The 23,035-nt window shown below is 39.4% G+C and overlaps 1 protein-coding gene across 1 annotated transcript in view; it reads left to right on the top strand.

The window, feature by feature from the left end:
- The window catches only part of kalrna (kalirin RhoGEF kinase a), a 222,388-nt gene that overhangs the window by 127,279 nt on the left and 72,074 nt on the right, over window positions 1-23,035 (top strand). Inside the window, exon 38 of the mRNA XM_088352822.1 lies at window positions 3,774-3,876. Within this exon, the coding sequence (XP_088208948.1) occupies window positions 3,774-3,876 (103 nt within the window). The remainder of the gene's footprint in view (window positions 1-3,773; window positions 3,877-23,035) is intronic.

The raw sequence follows: 23,035 nt of genomic DNA, 5'->3' as shown, positions 1-23,035 counted from the left end.
CCCAATACTGACTGTACCTTCAAGTTTCTCCAGAGCTTCGGACATGATCCACCCCAGGAATATGTTAAATAAAGTTGGAGAGTGAATGCAGCCTTGTCTCACGCAGACTGTGGTTCAAAACCACGCTCCAATGTTACCATTGATGGCTGATGAGACGGATGGTTCTGTGGTTGGAGCATAGTTGAAGGTTTCCTTTCTTTAGTAGCATAATTACGAGCACTAATGTCCATGCCGATTCCCACTGTTTGCCAAATCTTTCCGCAAATCTTTGTCAAGATGTCTATAGAGCGGCAGTGGCTCAGGAGGTAGAGCGCTCGTCTTGGGATCAAGAGATCGCAGTTCGAATCCCGGCTCCTCCGTGTTACATGTCGAAGTGTTCTTAGGTAAGACACTGAACCCCTAAATACCCCCAATTAGCAGGTTAGCGCCTTACATGGCTGCACGGCTACTATTGGGAAATGTGAAGCACACTGTAAAGCGCTTTGGGAAGTCTTGATTTGAAAAGCGCTATATAAATGCAGATCATTTCATTTCATTTCATATAGTTTGCTCACCACTATTAAGCACTATTGCGTATGAGTTCTGATGTTGTAGATTCCTTGAGACCTTCGTTTCGTTAATAGCTGCCTCTAACTCTTCTCTGAGCATAAGGAAGTCGTCACTTTCCCTTGGGATGGAATTCTTAAGGACCTCAGGGTTTCCATGTGCCGGGTGGTTGCAGAGTTTGGAGCAGTAACTGTCCATCTGTTCATGATCTATTTTCTTCAGTTAGCTTATTCTCTGCCTTACCCCGAATGCTGTTCTTCAGGTCATTTACAATCTGGAATGCTTTCTTTGATTGTTCACGATGAGGCACTCTTCTAACTCTTAACATTGGTCTTCAAACCATTTCCCCTTTGCTTCTCTTAAGCTTTTTCGATTTTTTTTGTTGGTTGCTTTGTACTTGGCTGCACCTCCAGGGCTGTTGCTTTCCTTCTTTAGTTTTCGCCTTAAGTTGTACTGCAGGAGAATTTCATTTGTCACCCACGGCTTTTTCTTCTTTTGGTGTTTTCCTACAATTTATTTCGCTGCTTCAGTCATCCTCTCTGAGAAGTTGGTGGTCAGTGATTCGACACCTTTGTCCAAGGCGAGCAAAAGAGCAAACGTCCCGCCAATAAAGGCTTGGAAGCTCTCGGCCACCTCTGGGTCTTTCAGTCGCTCAAGGTCAAGCGTGACTTTTTGACATTCTGTTGGCAAACACGGAAGTTCATCATGACCAGGTTGTGATCGCTTCCCACATTGGCTCCTGGACATGTGCGTGTTCTTGTTGTCTTGATTGCACTTTCAAAACGTTATGGAATCTTTAGTTAAATATGGTATTATACAAAAAAAAATGTTTAAGACATCCCCACGATGTGTGAAATAAATAAATACATTAATTTAATTAATTCGATAAACAATTAAAAAGAAGCATTCATTTACCAGAATTAAGTATAAACTTTTAGATAATAAAAAAACAACTTCCTTAGCGACGGACAGCCAAAACGGGGTATCTTGATGTGGCAACCTGACTGTAAACTTAAGTTGAAACTGAGTTGAAACTCATATTTACTGGACCTACATATTTGATTACAGCATCTCTTTGGCTTTGCATAATCTGAAATCGTTTTTTTACTCTCCCAAATTATAACAAAGCACAGAAATTTTGCATGAGTTACGTTTTATCTCCGGGCCAGATGTACCGAAAAGAGCCATATCTGTCTCGTAAGCCATAGGTTCCCGACCCCTGATATAAACCGTAGTTTTATACTGACCTTAACTTCTAGATGAAGTCATAACACTGCTGCTTTTGAATAAACGTTCATGCAGCGAGAAAAACAGTACTGAATGGTTTGACTTGCTGGTATTTTGCTAATGGTGTCACTAATTTTGATGTTCTGGCCTGGGATGGGCACAAAATCAGAATATGTACTCTCCCTATCATCCTATGCCACGAGGCAAGAGAGTTGCATGCCTCACTGTGCATCTGCCGACTCTCAGTAATGTGTTACATCACGGGTCAGGAACCTATGGTTCGTAAGAAACTTCTCTTCATTAGTACACATGGCTTGGAGATAAAGTTATACTAAAACAATGCTTATCTATATCATTTCAATCCTGACAAGCAGAGAGTCAAGTTTAATGCGTGTATGGCTGGCGCGCAAGGTTCGGTCCAGTATATAAAGAGCGAACTCCCCACTACAGTTTACAGTAAAGGTGTCACACCAACAGACCCCATTTTAGAAACACATTACTAAGTAAATCTTTATATGAAAGCTTATTAAACAATTTAAGTTCACTATTGAGACACTTTATAAAAACCTGCAAAAAAACTGTAAACAGCTAGAAATGCCAGCCAAGCACATAGAGCAATTTGATTGGGTGAGCAGTTGGGTTGGGCAGAGCTATGCAAACAGCGCACTTCTCTCTGCCAAGGGCCAACAGCATAAAGGTAAAGATCCTCGTTTTCAGTATTTTGTGATATTTTTACAAAAGAACTCTGCTTGCACTTAATTCGAAACCATTATTTATGAAAAAAAAGAAAGTCAAAATGAGCCTCACAATCTTGAAAATTTGCAGGAAGGTGACAAGTTGAAAGTGGTATATTTGTAGTAGATGTAAGATCGGGCCTAAAAAGTTCAGTTGCCTGTGTGTATATAAACCCGAGCCTTCCCAAACCCTACGGATCAACTAAACGAGCCCAAAATAAACCTGAAGCACTTGATTTGCCACCAAAGTAAACACGAAGCTTTGCTCCGGCCGTGCGTACTTCATCGCTGTGTGTTTTGGCTGAACTACGCAGCTTGGGGTTTACTTTGGGCTGAGTACCTCAAATCAATTTTGCACTAAAAGTGCAAAGCCCAACTGATCGATTTAGCGTCGAAGGGCGCATCCTGGCGAAGTGCAGCGAACGAAAGTGAAACTGAACAAATGGCACCGAAAAGAAACTCAAATTCTGCAGATTACAATATGCAAATAGTGAAAGATTTGGCCAAAAAGCAGAAGTAAAGTTTGTAAAGTTTATGAGTTATTGGCAAGAAGCGGATATGACGTCTGACGTGTTGAACGAGGAAGCTGCGCGTATTTTACCCCAACACCGAGGAGGAAAATTGATTTGGATTTAGTGATTTTGAGTTAAGTTAATAGTTTTGTCAGCATTTTCATTTATGTAAATAATTACTTCAGTAAAATTAAGTGCATTTGTGTAGATTCTCCACGAAAAAAAAATAAAAAATGAAAAATAAAAAATAAATAAGGAAACGGCTACAGAGAAGCCCAACCCACCCGACTTAATTATTGACATTTCAAGCCCGAACCCGGCCCAAATTTTGGGCCCGGGCCCAACAGCTTACCTCAAATTTGGAAATATGGGACACAGGCCTTGGCAGTATTCTAATTTCATACATTTTGTCAAGTCACACCGTGAAATTAAATTAGCAAAAAATGAGTTTTTGTGTGGAAAGCGGGTTTCAGCTTTAATAATAAAATAAAATATTTTGGTTCTATGGTTGCATGAGTCAAATAGGTTTCCAACCCTTGCGTTACATATTAATTGTATTACTAATATTCCTAATGTGAAAATTCTGTGGTTTTGAATAACAGTATCCAAATATTCTTAATAATTAATGAGAAATAACTCTGAATGCCTATAACCATACAATATATTTTCAATTCTATATTTTCTTGATGAAAGGTGAGGCTGGTTGTCACTGGTAATCTATTTTGTAACAATACCATTATGGATGTGTGCTCAGGGATGGAGGTGAAGATGGAGACAGTCAGGGAGACTGCAGTAGTCAACCAGACACCATCTCCATAGCATCCAGAACCTCGCAGAACACCGTTGACAGCGACAAGGTCAGAAAGAAAATTAATGTGCTTGTATTATGCTGATGTAATTTGGTCAGTATTGCTCCATATTGATTAGGCTGCTCCCTTCTAAATATTACCCAAAACTTTTATGTGGAGATATTTGTCTCAAGAATTGTACGCACGATTTACTCAAGATATAAAAATCATATTTCTTGATTAATGCACAAGCAAGATTCAAAATCGTATATGTAAATCAGAGATATATTTGTGGGTCTGCAAAATACATAATTCACGCCAGATTTCCTCTTTTAATGTATTAAAGAAATAAGTCATGCTTATTTGTATTACCATTACTCACAAGAAATCTCAAAAGGCTGAGAGGCTACAGACTATTACAAGATACAGATCTAAAACCTACAAGGAAAAACTCAAAACTTCAGCATTAGGAAAATGAAAAAACCTTGTTAAGGGGACCGCACATGAGATAATCCCCCTTCCAGGATGACCAGGTTGCAATTGATGCTGCCAGGGCATCAACATACATCGTCAACATGAAATATAGGTCATTCATGAACTAGTGTTAAGCTTGTTTTATGCCTTGATTTGAACAGTTCGACTGAGGTTGCAGATCGAATTTCGGAGGGCATAGCTTTCCACAGCTCTCAAACCTGCACATTTCTTCTTGGCCCCTTGGATCAGTATTTTCATAGGGAAGGCTATGAGCAGGAACATAGGGGGAAATTAAATCTGAAAGATAGAAGGGGGAAAGTCCATACATCATTTTGTATTACAGCAACAGAACCTTAAAATCACATTTTAAAATGACAAGGAGCCAATGCAGGGTAGCTATAATCAAGGTAATCAAACTTTCTTGTTTTAGTAAAAGCTTCACCGCAGCATTTCTTACCAGCTGCTTCGGGAGACCGGAGAGTGGTACATTACGAGACAGAACGTAACCAACGCATGAATTATAATATCAGTATCAGACTGGGACAGCATAGGGCAAATTTTTACAATGTAAGACTGTGATCACGCATAAGATCATTAACAAGTAAAACTTTGGAAACAAGCGATCTAGAAAGACCAAGTTTCAGCTGTGCTGAACCTTTTAATTTATCTGAAGTCTTTGTAGCAATCGCCACAAGATGTCGACGTTCGGCCATGTTGTGTCTCGGACGATGGCTTGGTAGGATCATAATTTCTTTTGGTTTTAAAGTCCTTAAAAAGTGCTTAAATATGGCCGTGGAAAATGTGTACGAACCCTGTCTTTTGCATTCAGGGAAAAGCAGGAATTAATCCACAGATATCAACAATAAATACATTATATCATTTTCAGTGAATACTTTTGACAAATACACACAAGCTATTTTATGAACATTTCCCTTAATCCTCCTGCTTTACAATTGCATGTGCACACAACACAGACTCGCAATCACACAAAGTTGCAAAGCATTGCCAAGCTCAGTAGTAGTACACAGTGTGGCCTTTTCTCTGTGCAACCCCACGCCCACTCACTGCATGCTCCTTAAATGTCACACATTTTGTGATGCATGTTGACACATCTTTTCTTGTATCCCAATGCATTTTTTGTCCAATTCATGCTCACGAGTTGGAGTTTTTCTGCTGTCAAAAACTATTTAAGTGTTTACATTCCCTTTGTTAAAGTGAGTTTTTTTCTCTATCAAGTTTGCGTTAACAATGTCCAACTAAGTTCAAAGAGCCTTTGTATTTTTTTTCACTGTTCCTATCTGCTTTTATCTTACTTTTATCATCAGTGTTCTGGCCACGAGCGCATTAGGCTTGAGGAAAGGAAGTGGTGTAGAGCAAATCCTCGCTCATGTGTGAGATTTTCTTTAATTGCAGTATGAAAATGGTGAAAATAAGAAAATGACTGTTCAAATACAGTCCAAATGCCAACCCAAAACCCCAAAATTTGAAAAAAGCTAAATGTTTGAATTGAAATTGGACATACATCAATTTCAATGAAACATAAGTGCACATTCTGATAGAGTTGAATTCGCTGTGCTGTTTTAAACAGGGCCACATTCAAATTTGCTTGCAGTCAGGCACACACAGTAGCAAATTGCACATTCCTAGTAAAGAATTGTACAGTACTTGTGTATTCCCCTCATGGGTTATTTCACAATCAAGTATAAAAAAGAAAATTCATTCGATAAACAATTAAAAGAAGCATTCACTTACCAGAATTAAGTAACAACTTTTAGATAATAAAAAAAACAAATTTTTGATTATTTTTCAACATTAAAAAATCCAACCACTTGAGTCATCCGATAATTATATTTCTCTGAAACCAAATATTTTACATAGAAATGTCAATACTGTCATTGAAATAATGCGGCTCAAAATTATTATTTCATGGATTAGTAAACTCTCAAAATAAGGACTGAAGACATCAATGAATTTTGAACTTGCAAGGAGAACAAGAGAGGACTGTACAAAAAACCCACGATGTCAAATTCCAAATTTGTTTTTTTTTACACCACTAGAAGATACTAAGTAATATAGTAAGTTCCTTTAAGTGAGCAAAAGTATTTTGCGAGGTAAGTCATACAGTATACACTTAAACTAAGAATTAAAAACATCAATGCATTTTGAACTTGCAAGGAGAGCAGTTCCAAAAGCCACCCCCGCCTTGATCCCTATCTTTTAATCAAATTTCTAGGTTACAAAAGCCGATCCGCCCTTAAATGTGTTGATTCAAAGAACAGCAACTTTGTGGGCTGATAGTGACAGACAACAGTGAGGTAGAACAGTCAAAATAACAAACTGGCATCCTACACAATCTTCTTTGCAGGTGTCCAATATTAGAAACAGAAAAAACTTATCAGACTGACAATTAAATCCTGTAGCTTTGAGGTCATGAAATACACTATACTTCTTTCCCAAATAGAATACAGTGAAGCCTTATAAGAAGTAAAGTGAAAACTGCCAATTGGTTTCCTGAGAATAATTTCTTAAAAATCACAGAGCACCGCAAAAAGCTGAAAGATTCCAAATGATAGCAGCACAACCCTGGCATAGTCACATGTTCCTGTCCGTTTTAGTGCGGGAGGGTACAGCCTCTTGTGGTTTTTGTAAATGGTTTCTTTTGTATGAGTTTTTTTAAATTCTTTTTTACCAGCTTACTATGAGAGGTTGTGAATCTATTCAATCGTGGTGACAACACTTGAAGAAATTCTTCTTTGAAATTAACAATGTAAATAATGAATCTTGCTTTGACCAACATAAAACTTCTATGAACAGTTTTATCAGGGTGAGTCATTTTCCAAATCAGTTGAGTATAATGAATTAGTCATGAACACAGAGCCCCTGCTCTCTGCCCAGTCTTGAGGACATTGGCTCTCAATACCACAGCAAAGTGACATTGTTATTAAAGTCTCCTCACTTCCCAGCTTCCACCTCTTTGAGCAGGTGGGGGCGTGTCCGATTGTGAGTCTGGGGGCGTGTTCGTGTGCTTGCCCTCACATTGCATACTTTTAAATACATGAAGTTTTAACTATTTACAATTCAACTTCTCACCAGTGTTAACTGAAACTACACAGAACCCCGAAAAGATGCAAAAGTATAAATTGAATTGTGTATAACAAAAACAAAAATATTAGTCTCTACTTAATATTGGCATTTAGAAACACAAAGTGATAACATTTGAGGGACTGTTTAAGATTCTTCTGCCAGTGATAAAAAAATGCACACAATGTTTTGGAGCCATTATACAATTAAAATGATTCAATATAAGCATCATTTTCCTGCTTTGCCCAGTTTTTAGAAATGTCCTTTTTGTCCTCCGTGTTGCAATCTTCCGTTCTTGTGCTATCAACACCACCTACCAACCCCTCCCTCGCCTGCTCAGCAAATGAAAACGTTCATATTAACAAATCAACCAATTAACCAAAAGTGAGTGAGAGGACAGAAATAATTTGTCATATTTTTATTTTTAATACAAGTTTGAGACCCAGCCAGAGTTTTCATATGGTATGGGAAAAACTGTGTTTTACATGGGCAAAGATCAAATCTTAAAGGAAGTTGCATATTAAGTGATAAAAGACATTCAAATACATCAATGCATTAAATGTTAGTTAATAGTTTTGTTTTACAGTGGCTTGCAAAACTATTTGTCCCTCTTGAACTTTGTGACCTTTTGCCACATTTCAGACTTCAAACATAAAGATATAAAACTGTAATTTCTTGTGAAGCATCATAGGGACACAATCATGAAGTGAAACATATTTAATTGGATATTTAAAAAAAATTTTAACAAATAAAAAATAAAAAAGTGGGTGTGCAAAATTATTCAGCCCCTTTACTTTCAGTGCAGCAAACTCTGTCCAGAAGTTCAGTGAGGATCTCTGAGCAGGTCCGAGATACTGTTGTGGAGAAGTTGAAAGCTGGATTTGGATACAAAAAGATTTCCCAAGCTTTAAATATCCCAAGGATCACTGTGCAAGCAATAATATTGAAATGGAAGGAGTATCATACCACTGCAAATCTGATCACTCAGGATGAACTGCAGAGGCGGGAGAATCTGTCCATCGGACAACAATCAGTCGTATACTGCACAAATCTGGCCTTTATGGAAGAGTGGCAAGATGGTAGCCATTTCTTAAAGCTATCCATAAAAAGTGTCGTTTAAAGTTTACCACAAGCCACCTGGGAGACACACCGAACATGTGGAAGATTGTGCTCTGGTGAGATGAGACCAAAATCGAACTTTTTGGCAACAATGCAAGACGTTATGTTTGACGTTAAAGCAGCACAGCTCATCACCCTCAACGCACCATCCCTACAGTCAATCATGGTGGTGGCAGCATCATGCTTTGGGCCTGCTTTTCTTCAGCAGGGACAGGGAAGATGGTTAAAATGGATGGGAAGATGGATGGAGCCAGATACAGGACCATTCTGGAAGAAAACCTGATGGAGTCTGCAAAAGACCTGAGACTGGGACTGAGATTTGTCTTCCAACAAGACAATGATCCAGAACATAAAGCAAAAGCTACAATGGAATGGCTCACCAAAAAACATCTCATCTCATCTCATCTCATCTCCGTACCGCTTATCCTCATTAGGGTCGCGGGGGGGCTGGAGCCCATCCCAGCCATCTCCGGGCAGTGGGCAGGGGACACCCTGAACTGGTTGCCAGCCAATCGCAGGGCACACGGGGACAGACAACTCACTCGCTCATTCACACCTAGGGACAATTTGGACCGGCCAATTCACCTGAAATGCATGTTTTTGGAATGTGGGAGGAAACCTGAGTGCCCGGAGGAAACCTGAGTGCCCGGAGGAAACCCACGCAAGCACGGGGAGAACATACAAACTCCGCACAGGAAGTCTGGAGCTGGATTTGAACCCACGCAGGAGGTTCCCATGACATGAACTGTGCCGCATAAGCGCTAACCACTGCGCCGTCGTGCTGCCACCAAAAAACATATCAAGGTGTAATATAGTCATTTTGGTGTCCTCCCACATTCCAAAGGCATGCATGTCAGGTTAATTGGCCTGTCCAATTTGTCCCGAGGTGTGAATGAGCGCGTGAGTTGTCCTTCTCTGTGTGCCCAGCGACTGGCTGGCAACCAGTTCAGGGTGCCCCCTGCCCACTTCTCGTAGATGGATAGAATGGGCTCCAGCACCCCTGCGACCCTAGCGAGAATAGGCAGAGCAGAAAATGGATGGATTACTTTTTGCACTTAATAAAAGAAATACATTTTAAATTCAGCAACACATTTGTACCTTTTAAAAGGACAGTGTCTATTATTTAGCGCCGTCTAGTGGTAAAAAAAACATAATAATTAAAAATAAACAATATTGTTTTGTTTTGATGAATGTGCATTTTTTTAATATACTCATAGGTCAAAAACGCGTATTTTACAAAATATATACATATCAAAATAAAGCTTCAACCCTAAACTTTTATTGTAAAAAAGTATGTTTCTAGCTTTTACCATTGTTTAAAAAACAACAGTTGAACATTGCTAAGTTACTTGAAAATACTTGTTTCTGAGACAACAGGATTTTTGTGAAAACTTTCCCTTCCATGTTTTTTTTTCTTGCTTTTGTGGCCCCTCCTGTATCTAAACAATGCTTTCCATAAACAACACAAGGGCACTTAAATGTTTAATAACATTTATTTTTGAACGACGCATGAACTCTGCAAGAACATTTAAGAAACCAACATTTCCAGTGATCACATAATTTCGGGGCAGCACGGCGTCGCAGTGGTTAGCGCGTGTGCGGCACAGTTTTGAGGTCATTAGAACCTCCTGTGTGGAGTTTGCATGTTGTCCCCGTGCTTGCGTGGGTTTCCTCCGGGCACTTCTGTTTCCTCCCACATACCAAAAACATGCATGTTAGGTTAATTGGCCGGTCGAAATTGTCCCTAGGTGTGAATGAGCGAGTGATTTGTATATCGCTGTGTACCCTGCGACTGGCTGGCAACCAGTTCAGGGTGTCCCCTGCCCACTGCTCGAAGATAACTGGGATGTGCCCCAACACCCCTGCGACCCTACCGAGGATAAGCGGTGCAGATAATAGATGGATGGATCACATAATTTTGGCCACCATGTCATTGCAAGAACACTGAACTTATGCATGAACGGTGTATGAACTTTGCAAGAATCTTTCAGCACCCGATGAAGTGATCACACAATTTCGGTCACTGTGGTGGTTGCATTTCCTCGGACTACCGTGTTCCTGCGGACGTGAAGGAAATGTCATCCCTCTCTGACCAGACGATGATGATGGGATTTCACCATTTTTTGGGAAAGGATTTAGCTCTGTTGAAGAGTTATCTGCCTATTGCTATTTGTTTATATTTTGCAACTCACCACACTGCCTAACAAAGCCTACTTGACATATGGGGATATCTACCCACACTCATTCGCCTGATTCGAGAAGCAAAATCAGAAAGTCCTCGATGTGTGGACAATGATCTGTCAAAGCCACTCCTGCCATCAAATGGTGATTTATAACACTTAAATTATTCACAGAGGTTTGATACTTACTGAAAAGCAGCGGGAAAACCCTTATCGTAGTTTTTAAAAATAAAACAAGAAAAACAAATTATTTACATTTGGCACTCTAGAAAAATGCTTCTGAACAGTTATTTATACGTTATGGCACTGAATGAGTTATTGAATCATGTCTTTTTCCAATAAAATTGTCCTTGAATAGTTTTTTACCCTACAAAACCATTTCAGACCTTTACGCTACTTCTCTCTAAAAATAAAAAAACCACAATATTTGAATTAAATTTCACGCACAAAACTCATTTACAGTGGATGTTTGGGCATAAAGAAAAGGTCACATTGTCAGACATGGGAAATTGGCATCAATTCATCTGCAAGCGTGTCAATCAGTAGGATGTACGAGTGTGACCAGTCGAGTTACTGTTTTGTCCAACTGGATCTTACTTAAAATGGTTTGCACGTTTTCTAATGAATCAAATTCATTCACCATAGCGAAGCAACCATCTGTTGGACGTATGACTGTTGTGGACACACAGCCGTTCTCACTGCACACTAACGCACACTCATGCAGACTCACACAGACACACACTCCAGCTGTTTGCTCATTGAGCGAGGGAGCGAGCATGAGTGCGTGTTTGTTAGGTTAAAAGTGATCTTGTGTTGTCAAAAGCAAGAAACAACAAGGAGCGCTGGACATGCCAAAGTGGATGAGATTTAAACTATTTAAAGAGAGCAGCAGAGTGAGTACTTGCACCCGAGCATCTTTTTTTTGCAGGCGAGACTCGGCGAAGGAAATGAGTGTTGTGCTCTTGCTCTTTCACTGCACTTACAGAACTGGAATTTTAACATCATAAGATAATAACAATAATGCTGGTTCTTGCGATCTTTACTTGAAATTCAAATTGTTGTTATATTTTTTCCAATGCATTAGGGCATTTTATTGCATGAAATTTAACATTTTGATAAATATATATTTTTGAGCATATGCAGCAATCTCAGCTGTTTTTTGCGAAGGGTTGTGTTCGGAAAATGTCCCGCGAGAAGTACAAATCTGGGAACTAGAAACTTATATTCTTTTATTCATTTATGAAAAACTCAAGAATAAACCCATTTAAAGCCTCAAGTATTTGTTTAACAAATTAAAGTACTGAACTTCACTGTAGCTTTTTTTTAAATAACATCTGTACTGTCAAATTTGAAGAAGGCATATTGGACCGAAAAAAATTTGTCTGGAGCTGCATAGGTAAAGCATTTTATAAGCCCTATAGGAAAGGAAACACTATCTGTATCTTTTTATATTCATTTGAAAACATTAAGAATGTGTCTTGTTTTGCCCACCAAAAAAAAACATATATTTTTTTATTTTTGAAAAAGCATCGGGGAGCCAATGGGGAGCGCCAAAGATACGCATGATGCTCCAGAGCAAGTTTAGTTGTCTGAGAAGTCCAGAATTGTTGGCCTTAGAAAGCTTCTTAAGAAGCCACCATTTGTGCTTTGGTGGGTCCAGAACGTTTTGTTGACTTGATGGCTTTGAGAGAAACTTGAAATAGAAAAAGATTTTCACATACATAATTTAGGTTTGTCAGGCTGTTTTATGTATGTGTGAAACTCAGACCGCAATGTAGTTGACACAAAGGCAGCCTTGCAGAAAAAGGGTGGGCAACTGCTTAGCCAATCAGAATTCAGAACACAATGCACAATGAAAATTTGCTAAGTGGCAGAACCAAGATAAGTAAAGCGATACAGCAAGGGATAACCTTACAGAAAAAAAATGTTTTTAATATACATTAAAATGGCGACAAGTGTACTGTAATTTTTATAGGTGTAAGCAAACAACACTTCTAAAAAAATCCATAGTCACTGTACAGGGATAAGTTTGTGATTAAAAAGTGATAAATTTGTTCAAATCAGGGGTCGGCGACCTTTTTGAAGCTGAGAGCTACTGGTTTTGTTACTGATTAGCATGACGAGCTGCCAGTTTGAGAAGCATTTCCAACAAAACATGTTATTACGATGTTGTTATTATGTTATTGCCTAGTTGTAATTATTGGAAGTTAAAACAAACTCAGTCAACCACTAAACATCATGCCAGTTAGAAATCACAACTCTGAGAAAATCACAATGACCCATGATATTTTTTCAGGACCAGTCAGTGGGCTCTTCAAGTGGTCTTAGGTGGCTACCTGGTGCCTTGGAGATCAATGGAATAAATTGTTTGTTGAAACATGCCTTCTTTCTGCACTATAAAGTGTTCCGGCTTATAAAATGCACCCACAATAAATAGTCTTTTGTGAAATAGTTTTCCCATGTAAGGCGCGCTGGACTTCAATGGACATGGAATTACATCTACAGTAAAATAGCGAAGGTTATTTACAAATTGTTACTGTATAGAGTATTATGTATTTTTATCTATGTATTTCCAATTTTATCCACCATAATTTTCGATCTATAAGGCACTCTGGATTACAAGCAGCACTTTCAAATTTCTGGAGAATTTTGGGTTATAGATGCGTTTTAAAGTCCTGAAAATACGGTGATTTGATCGTACATTGTAATTGTATTATCGGTATTGTCATTGAACATTGTTTGCAACAAGGTTCGACGCAGGGTAAACACGTAATAAAGACTTAAAAGAAAAACACAAGATTAAACAATGTTGGTATAATTACCATAATCATTTGTGTGTAACGTGTATGCACTTCAATTTGATTGAAAATCAGTTTAACATTTTGTTTCACTTTCTCCCAACTCAAACTTTGCGGTTGGATGCAACGGGAATCCAATCCAGGTGAGAGTGGTGAAAATGCAGTATCCTAACCACTGAACCAAGAGCAATTTAGGAGACGTATGAGCAGACATCACAGTAGTTTTATTCACGATACCAGAGACGCCTAACACGCAAAAGGCCCCCGTTTCGAGACCGGGTGAAAGCATGTTGGCCTGGAGAGAGATGAGCGCCACCGGGCTTTCTATAGCACTGTGAGTCCAGTGGTCAGGAATCGACGCTTCCGCTGCCACAATCTGGGTTCGATTCCCATTGCATCCGGTATTTTGCAATAGTGGTAGGCGATATTTGTGGACTAATCAATCGTAGAATTTCCCGAATAACAGGCATGCAAACTATGAGTTCTACAAAAATGCACGTTTATAGACGATGAAATATGGAAGCCAAAAATATTCTAAAGGTTGTGCTTGGAGAGTGGCCTTATTGATATACTGTATATATTTATTTTTTTAGCTAAAAGTGTGCGGCTGCGGGCCGTGTTTGAAGTCAAGAATAAAAAGTTTAATCATTTATGACTTGGGCCAATGCAGATCACAGCGCCGTGTTGACATTCACTTAGTGGGTCGTAAATGTGCACGGACCATGGTACGGCGTCATGCATGTGTGTTTTTGTGTGATGAAGACGGAGATTAATGGTTAAACTGGGCGTGAGTACACGCGCCTGGCAGGACAAGCATGGAGACAGGAAGGGGGCCATTAAGCTGCTAGACGCCCTGAGTAAAATCCAAGCATCCCTGCGCTATTGCTTGTGTCTTTGGTAATAATCAGACAGCTACACTTTCTTTTATTTTCTTCACTTTTTTGTTTGTTTGTTTGTTTGTGTGTTTGTTGGTGATTGTTTATCTATGCACAGAACATTAAAAAAAGGCGCTAGTGAGATCATCCTGAATTTGTTTGGAGACTACTTTTTCAAGGACTGTTAATATGAATGGTAGGTTGGAGATAGGGCCGAGAGTGTTGAAGATTTTGGTGTCCGAACCGGGTTTTTTTCCGAAAGTGAGTGACAGTGGCAGTTTTGAAGGCAGAGGGAAGAGTACAGTGGAAAGTGAAGAATGGATAATGGGAGAAATGAGTGGAAGCAGAGAAGAGAGAAAGAATTTGACCAGCGATGAGGGAATATGGCCGAGCAGACATATGCAAAGTTTGTATAAAGAGATTAATTCAGATAATTCAATGGTTCCTAGGAGATGAAAGGAGGAGAACGGATGACTGTTGGGACAGGGTTCAGGTGTAGGTAGAGGAGAAGAATGGGAACTGAGGAGCTGGTGGATGGAGCTGATTTTGTCATTAAACAGGGGTGTCAAACTCATTTTAACTCGGGGGCCACACGATAGAACAAACATTCTGTCGGGGGCCGCATTAGTAGATTAAAGAGAAAGAAAAAGAGAGATAAAGAAATAAGACAAAAATGGAGGGAAAAGGAGAGAGGGCAGGACAAAGAAAGAAAAAGAGACGGTGAGAGCGTGTTAAACAAAAGATAACAAGTCGTGAGAGAGGGAGAAAAGTAAGGGAGAGGAAGAAAGAAATCCAAAGAGAAATAGAAAGACAGAAGAGAGAAAAGAGAAAAGAAAGCGCGAAGGGTATGAAGAGAGAAAGAGAAAAGGAAAAAAGGAAGTTAGTGCAAAAGAGGTTCAAAGACACAGAGAGAGAAAGAGACAGAGAGCAACAAAGGAATAGAAAAAGAGAGACACAGAGAGTGAAAGAGACAGAGACAGAGTGGGAGAAAAAGGGTGGAATAGAAAGAAAGAGAGAGAGAGAGAGAGAGAGAAAAATAAATACAAGTACAGTGTCTTTGTGAGAGGCACCTGGCTTTGGCAACATCAAGTTAAAATATTTCAACCTGCAGCTTGTTTTTCTCTTGCGCTTCTCTGAGTGTTGTCTCGCGGGCCGGATTCAATCCCTTAGCGGGCCTGATCTGGCCCACGGGTCGCCTGTTTGACACCTGTGTCATTAAAGATACGCATCAAACAGTTGCAGGTGTCGGTGGAATAGAACCCGCGGGGTAGTGGGTGGGGGCTATAGGATGGGGAGTTGGTATGATCTTGGTGACTTAACAGAAACGTGACTTGGCGTTGCTTTCTTGAGAGGACATGAGTCCTGAATAATAGGCAGATTTACTATCCGCAATGGAGACTTTACAAAAAAAGAATGTGAGTGTTGTAAATGTTTTTGTGAGTCCAGTTGTTTTGTCAAGGCGTTCCAGTTGGCGTGCTTTGGTTTTCTGTGACTGAAGTTCAGGGGTAAACCAGGCAAGAGAGTTGAGGATATTAGTTAAATTGTTGTTGTAGAGCAGACCTGGGCACTCCGGTCCTGGAGGGCCGTATGTTCTGCATGATTTTTGAGATTTCTCTGATCCAATACAGGTGATTCCAATCACCAGTATCGTTAACGAGCACTTGCTAGCTTGCTAACGTGGTTATAATTTGTAACACCTGAGTTAAAGAAGAGCAAACTTCAAAATCTGGCAGGACGTATGGCCCTCCAGGACCGGAGTGCCCAGGTCTGTTGTAGAGTCTGGGTTGGTGGGAAAACCTAGGTGATACTGACAGTTTTGGAACAGAAAATATTAACATCGATGTCCTTAAGATTCCTGAATGAAAGACTGAGAGACAGGGTAGAGCACTGAATGTGGGGAAAAAATGGTCCATTATAGGAAGAGTGTCTGAGCAACAATTGGAGGGGGTAAAACCAGAGATATAGATTAAGTCCAAAGTGTGTGCTTTGGTGTGTGTTGAAAAGTCAATATAATGGTGGAGTCCAAAACTTTCTAGAAATGATCAAAAAAGTCTCTGGTAAGTGGCAGATTTTTATTGTCAATGTGAATATTGAGATCTCCCAGCAATATGATGTTAGGGGACAGAGTGAAGAGTTGAGTGCGTAGGCTTGCAAAGTCTGTTAAAAGATAGGTCTTGGGCTTGGGAGGGTAGATGAATGGTGCCAATAACAGTGGGAGAGGATGCCGACAGCTTGAAAAGAGTGCATTCGAATGAACAGAATGCAGGGATTTCCATATCCAAACAAGAAAACAAAATCTTACCCCACAGAACTGAAAATAGAAAACAAATAAATTACACTTCAAACCAACTAGTAACTGCAATAAAACATAATACTCAAAAAACTGTATACGTTAATCCTCTTCATCAAATGTATGTAATATAAATATATGATTGTATTTTCAGGACTATGAATCAATTTTAACGGCCCTGCATGTGACTTAACTGAGTCTCATGATACAGGCAGAAGACGCTTGGAAGTTTCCATTTCGCTATCCCATGATTTTTCTAGCTTTTTACTCACTCATTTACCTTGCTAGCCACTAATGTCACTTGGCTGCGGTTTATGGCTCGCTCTAAGCTGCTATTGTTATTAGAAGCTTTTCCATGTAAAGAAAGCTTGTTTTGTCTTTGAGTGTCATTAGTTTTCCACAGCTAGTGATGCAAGTGAACGTCTGCGTCCCGTGATTCAGGTTCCCGCCCCTTGACAATTTTCCTGGTTTGTTTTGTAGCTTCTCCCACTAGCCACTAAACTTAGCCACTATACTGTGGCCTACTCCAGCTCTGACCAACTCCAGCAATTTTTTTTTAAGCTGTACCAGGTAAATCTAGTTTTCCCAGTCTTTCATTGTCACAATTAGGATTTACATCAGCTTTAATGACCCATTGTTTGCCAAAATATTTCATTGCTTACGCCCTATAAGATTTGAAGGCAAATGTTGTGTGGAAAGTGGTATATTATTCCTAGGTTTCTAAATGGCTGGAGCGATTTTTGTGAAAATTTACACAGTTGTAATTTAAGACTTCAAGATTCTGTTTGAATGGGTTTTGTGTCAAGGCACCACAATAAATACAACAACAAAAAAGGAAACATTTGTTTCTATGTGGTCTGCTATGGATGGGTCTCTAAAAACCTCATGTGGCCTAATTGGGTACTGCAGCCCCCAACCACTAATTAATCCCAGCAACCGAAAACAATCTTCTATCTGCCCGGTAATGTCGGGCCATTTTCCCTTTTTCCAGTAATCACTTTTATTTAATCCCCCTTTTAACTCTTTATGTTTTAATGGGTAAATAATGTTATAAATCAGAGCACAACCATAATTATGTGGCTAACAATGGTGACCCTGCCATAGCGGCACCCATCAGTTGAGAGGCCCATAAATGCTTTATGCTAACTTGCCCGGCTTTTCGTCATTCACAGTGTCACCACTGTCAGCTGCATTAGCATTAGCTACCATTAGTGACCAGCATCATAGAACATGTACAAAGTACACAGTAGTCCCTTGCTGTAATGACAATTATTTCTCAGGATTTCTCTGTGTTCTGCAATGGAATTGGCTAAAAAGTCTCCAACGTCATCATTAGAAAAAAGGTGCAGTTCTTTTAACACTGTGGTCACAAAATCCCAAATTGATGAGCAATGATATCTGCTTCAACATTTTCGTGACTGCAGTATATTCTGTATATTCTGTGTTGTTGAAGGGCTTTGTTGACCAAAGCTAGCTAGCTAACTGTTAGTGAGATAACAAATTTACATCAATGTCCTTTATTTCACCTTGTTGCTTGTTGTTATGTTAACTCAAGAGATGACGCTTTTCTATTGCAGCAGCGCATGATATTCAGCTGACTTCTTAGCCTGTACTGTTTCCTAGATACATGCATACATGCTTTGTGTAATACAGGATACATAAGACTTTAGACTTGACATGGCATAGAGGTGTCAGAAATGTTTGCTGCCTTAAATAATTTAGAAGCAAAATGATTGATAAACGAGCTGAGTCTCATGAAAATGGTTACATGTCCCTACTCTTGGATTCAGCAATCATCTTTTAAAAAATGTGTCATGTATATACAAACATCTCTGATTTCACATTGACACTAAATAATAAATCAAATGTGAATTTCCCTTCGTGCATGAATAAAGTATCTATTTATCTAACTATCTAATTTTAGAATTAGATTACACACACAAACAAAACTGCCCATACAGATTTTCAACCGTGGCAACAGTTTACCCACACTCTTTATGCAGAGAAACATAGGAACTGTGCATGCAGTTTGCATGACAAAACCCATCAAGTTAAATCAGACTATCTGCAGTCAGGCAAATACCATAATTGTGGGTCTTTGTGTGTTTAAATAACCTGAAAATCTTAATTATTCTGATATGAACCAGTTTGTAAACACACTCAGTCATACAATCATGGATCAGGACCAATGAGCTATTTTCAAGGTGAAAGATAGATTTGTAACTCACCAAAATCCAATTTTGTTGATTTTGCTCCACTAAACCTCATGTATATGGCACTATAAAACAATAATGACTGCATACAAAGGGCTGTACAAATAATAAAAAGAGGTCACACAAAATAACATAAAGTGACGTTAGTAATGATTAAACAGTATCAAATAGGTCAACAAGTACACAAGAGTAAATACATTGACAGACTAACATAGAATACTGCTCTAGTCAAAACCCAGAGACAGGTTCTAAAATTGAGTTTTTTTAAATATTTTTTTTAAATAGCTGGTGTTCATTAAAAAGACAGTGTATTAACCATCGCCTCCTAGTATTAAAACACGTAATTAATTAAGCAAACAGTATTTATCCTATTAATAATGAGCAAAAATACATCACTATCGTATAAACATAAATGTTTACAAATACTTGTAGCTCTCGAAATTAGGAACCATTTTCGTTTTACTTATTTTACTCAATTATTTTGGGATTCATTTTACATAACAGGAGCCTCACCCGAAGGGAGACGAAATCCGCCACCTTGTCAAGTATCAAATCAAGCAGCATGTCTGCCATCTTGCTGCTATGGGTATTCAAACGCCTCAAAAAGGCTGGGCATTTTTTTTTAAACAATACGTTTTAATCACTTTGAGACTTACTTGTGCTTCTTAGCACTTGTTTTTGGTTGCACTACACAATACAGTGACATCTAGTTGTCAAATAATACACACTGATCCTTGAAATTGAGTGTTTATCTTTTTAGGTTATAACTTGTACAGCTCTGAAATATGCAACAGATGAAATTGGTTTGGGCCAAAGTTCAAAGTGAAAATGGTAAATATGCAATTTGCTATAATGCTGCACAAAATTAAAAAAAATGTTTTGAAAGTACGTGCAAAACACTCAAAAAAGGTATGTGTCCTTTTTCTTGTCTTGAGACAGTCAGTATGGCTCTTTGAGTATGTAATGTTGCTGAATGTGTCAATTAGTGCAATCTGAAGGTGTCAATGTCCTACACTAAAGTCTAGGCACACACAACCTTTGTAATGGAAATGTTGCAGTAAATACGTCGCCATTCCAGAAAAAGCAGACTTCCTGTCGAGCTGTTTTCTAGCCATCCTTGCCTCTGTGTTTTTATTTTCCAGCCTCATTTTAGTTTTCATCTGTTGCAGTAGGGTTCAAGTTGCATCATACTGACAATTTCGGTTGCTCTGTTTATCTCCATCCGCAAAATTTGAAGGAGTTGGAGCGTTTGATTGTTAAGAAAATTTGTGTCAGAGCTTGTCTAAAGCACTCGTTTCTATTTATTTGGTTATGGAAAGTGATGTAACTGACAGAAATACAGTATCTTATTTGAAACTTTAAAAGTATTCCCAGTTTTGCTCCCTCCCCACAATATGTTGCACTGTGAGACTTCAGAAATGTAGTCTCAAAAGTTTACCTATCTGGCTTTTTATCAAAAGCTTTATTGGGTGAGTTTACCAACCACGTTTCAGCGTGCGTTCCTTGTTTGCTTTCGCCTCCTTTAAAGTAGGCAATTGCGGCTTTTTGTTTGTGTTTTCTTCCAAGTGTTTCACGGTTGGTACAACTTTGTCTGCCGAGCTCTTCATTAGTGTCAATGCTTTCCTGTTTTGTCTCCTCCTGGTTGAAGCTAAGTTGGCTGCCAACTGTGTGTTCTGTCTGGCTAGCTTGGTGTTAGCGCTATTTTTGCCGTGCCCCATGGTTTATTCCCAGAAGTACATTTTCCACTTTTCGTTGTTCTAGGTTAGCCTGGCTTCTCACTGCCTGTTGTTTGGTCGGACAGCCCGATGTTTTTCTTTCCGACTCTGTGGCCGCCCTTTTTTTTTTTTTGATCAGTCCTGGTTAGCCCCGGTTTGCGTCTCTCTATGTATTGTTTTGGCCCCTTTTTAGCTGTTTGGCCTTTTTGTAACCATTACTGCATCCACCTGCAACACAAAGTCTAGCCACATATGGAGACTGGCTTTCAAGGGTGATGGTCTTTCTCCTTAACTTCACAGCTCAGGATGACAAAAACAAGGTATGCTGTCTTAAAAATAATTGGGATATACCAATGAAATAGAACTAACTGTACTATTTTCTTACATTTTGTATGTTTAAAAATTTGGTAATGAATTTAAAGGACACAGCTTATTGTTTTTGTTATGAATAAATGATAAAAATGTCCGGTTGCCTTCTTCAAGTTGTGTATGTTTTCATCACGTTACGGTTTTCACATTAACTTAGCCTATGTCATGTTGCACGCCCTCACCCCTCTAACAAGCATACCCCTCCCTCTCAATAAAAGCCCTCTCAAATGAAAAACTTGCAGTGTCAGCGGTAACGTGATACTTGAATAGTGCAAATGGGATGAGGCCCCACAACGTCAAGTCACATGATTGTCTAATAGGGGTTTGGCGGTGGGCTGTGCCGCTTTGTGAGGTCACGGTAGGAAAAACACGTAATGTTTGGCACCGTGGACTCGATCGTCCCAAGCTTTGTGGAAATTCCCCTCTGTTGTGTCAAACATATGCTCGTTTCTATTGCTGATAAAGAAAAACTCATTTTGCAGCAAACTCCAGACTTCAGGCAGTAACTCGAGCATGTTTGAGGGCGAATTAACGCTTTTACTGTGCAGAAAGCCACAAGCGCAAAGAAAAGAAATAGCACAATTCTGCGAAAAGAGCTTTCATTCATAGCGCGGCTGTCATGCTGCGCCCTGGAAGCATATGACCCTCACAAGCCGCTGGCGCACTTCCTGTTGTGTGCAAGCACATGACAGATAAATAGCAAGGTATGGTCAGCACACCAGAGCTTGTTCAAACTTAAACTCGATAAATAATTGTTGAATGTCAACTAGAGCTGAATGATTTTGAAAAATACAGTAATCTCTTGTTTTTCTTTACTGACACTATACAACAGTATAAAGAAATTAGAGGGATTCTAATTTCGGTGTGAGAAAGTGATGTAGAGAATGACCGGCTAGCTGCACGCGGCATTGGGGATCCTTGTGTCGATCCGGGTTTCCGTGAAAGTTAAAATACAATGGTCACAAATGCATCAGTTTCCCACGAGTTGTAGCTCCAAGTCCTCCGTTTCATGGGCAATAGATCTGGCGTTGATGAGATACAGGCTCAGGTGAGGTGGCTTGTTACAGCAGCCTCACTTTTACTTTATCTCCTAACGCCGCCTCGGTCTCCTCCCAGACTGGATACCAATTCAGGGAGCACCTTTTGGCGATCAGCATTTCGTTTCCCTCTTCTGACTTTCCTCTGAGTCCGATTTAATTAATACATTTGTTTTAAATGTAAAGAACTGCTAAAATACCAACTGTCGCCGGTTTGTTTTGGGTGAACCCATTGACTTGTGCGCCAACCCAGCTGTTTGACTGACAGCATACACCAGCCTGTCGCAGTCAGGCACACTGATAGTCACGCCAACCCAAGACACACAATCGGCATCCCGCCCACATCATGGCATTTGCTTTGTGTTGTCTGCTGCAAAATACAATTCACGATGAAAATATGCAAAGTAAACCACAATGTAGGTAGGGATTACTGTAATTGAATCACATTTTGAATTGTAGAACTATGAATTCAAAATGTTATCATTTTTAACGTCATTCTTCACGTGTCATTATACTGCTAATCCGCCATTTTGGGGATACTCCGCACTGTACCAGGCCAAGTGTTGGCCGTGCACCTTAGAAACAGTAACTAGTTACAGTTATGAGTTACTTCATTATAAATATTGATCTGCATTTATAAAATAGTAGAGTAACGTAGTAATCCACCAAGAATTAATGACCGCAGAATTACAAAATTGTATTATTAACACGTTACAGAACTCGTTACCAAGAAAAGTAATTGTGTTTTAGGAATTAGTTTTTTTTTTTTGCGTTGGTTCCAACACTGCTCATGAGTCAAGACAGCATTGGACTGAAAAAAAACAGATGTGAAAATGTTGTCTTTAAAAGCATTCTCGAGCTACCTCAGTCGAACAGTGTGAGACTAGACACCTGCTTTTTTTCTTGCTGTTGTCAGGTATAGGGTAACCTGCAGCTGCCAAGAAGCCTGGCTGGCTGTTGCTAGGTGACCTTAAGCCTGGTGAAGACCACTTTCCACACAGTGGACCCGATATTTTTAAATGAGGGGCAAATGATTTGCACTTTATAATGTTTCTAAATAAGGAAAAACTAGCTTTG

Source organism: Urocampus carinirostris, chromosome 14 (assembly GCF_059441175.1).
Source record: "Urocampus carinirostris isolate Australia breed hairy pipefish chromosome 14, RoL_Ucar_1.0, whole genome shotgun sequence".
NCBI classification, from domain to species: Eukaryota; Metazoa; Chordata; class Actinopteri; order Syngnathiformes; family Syngnathidae; genus Urocampus; species Urocampus carinirostris.
Note: the sequence above shows the minus strand (reverse complement) of the source record. Positions and strands in the feature narration are given on the sequence as shown.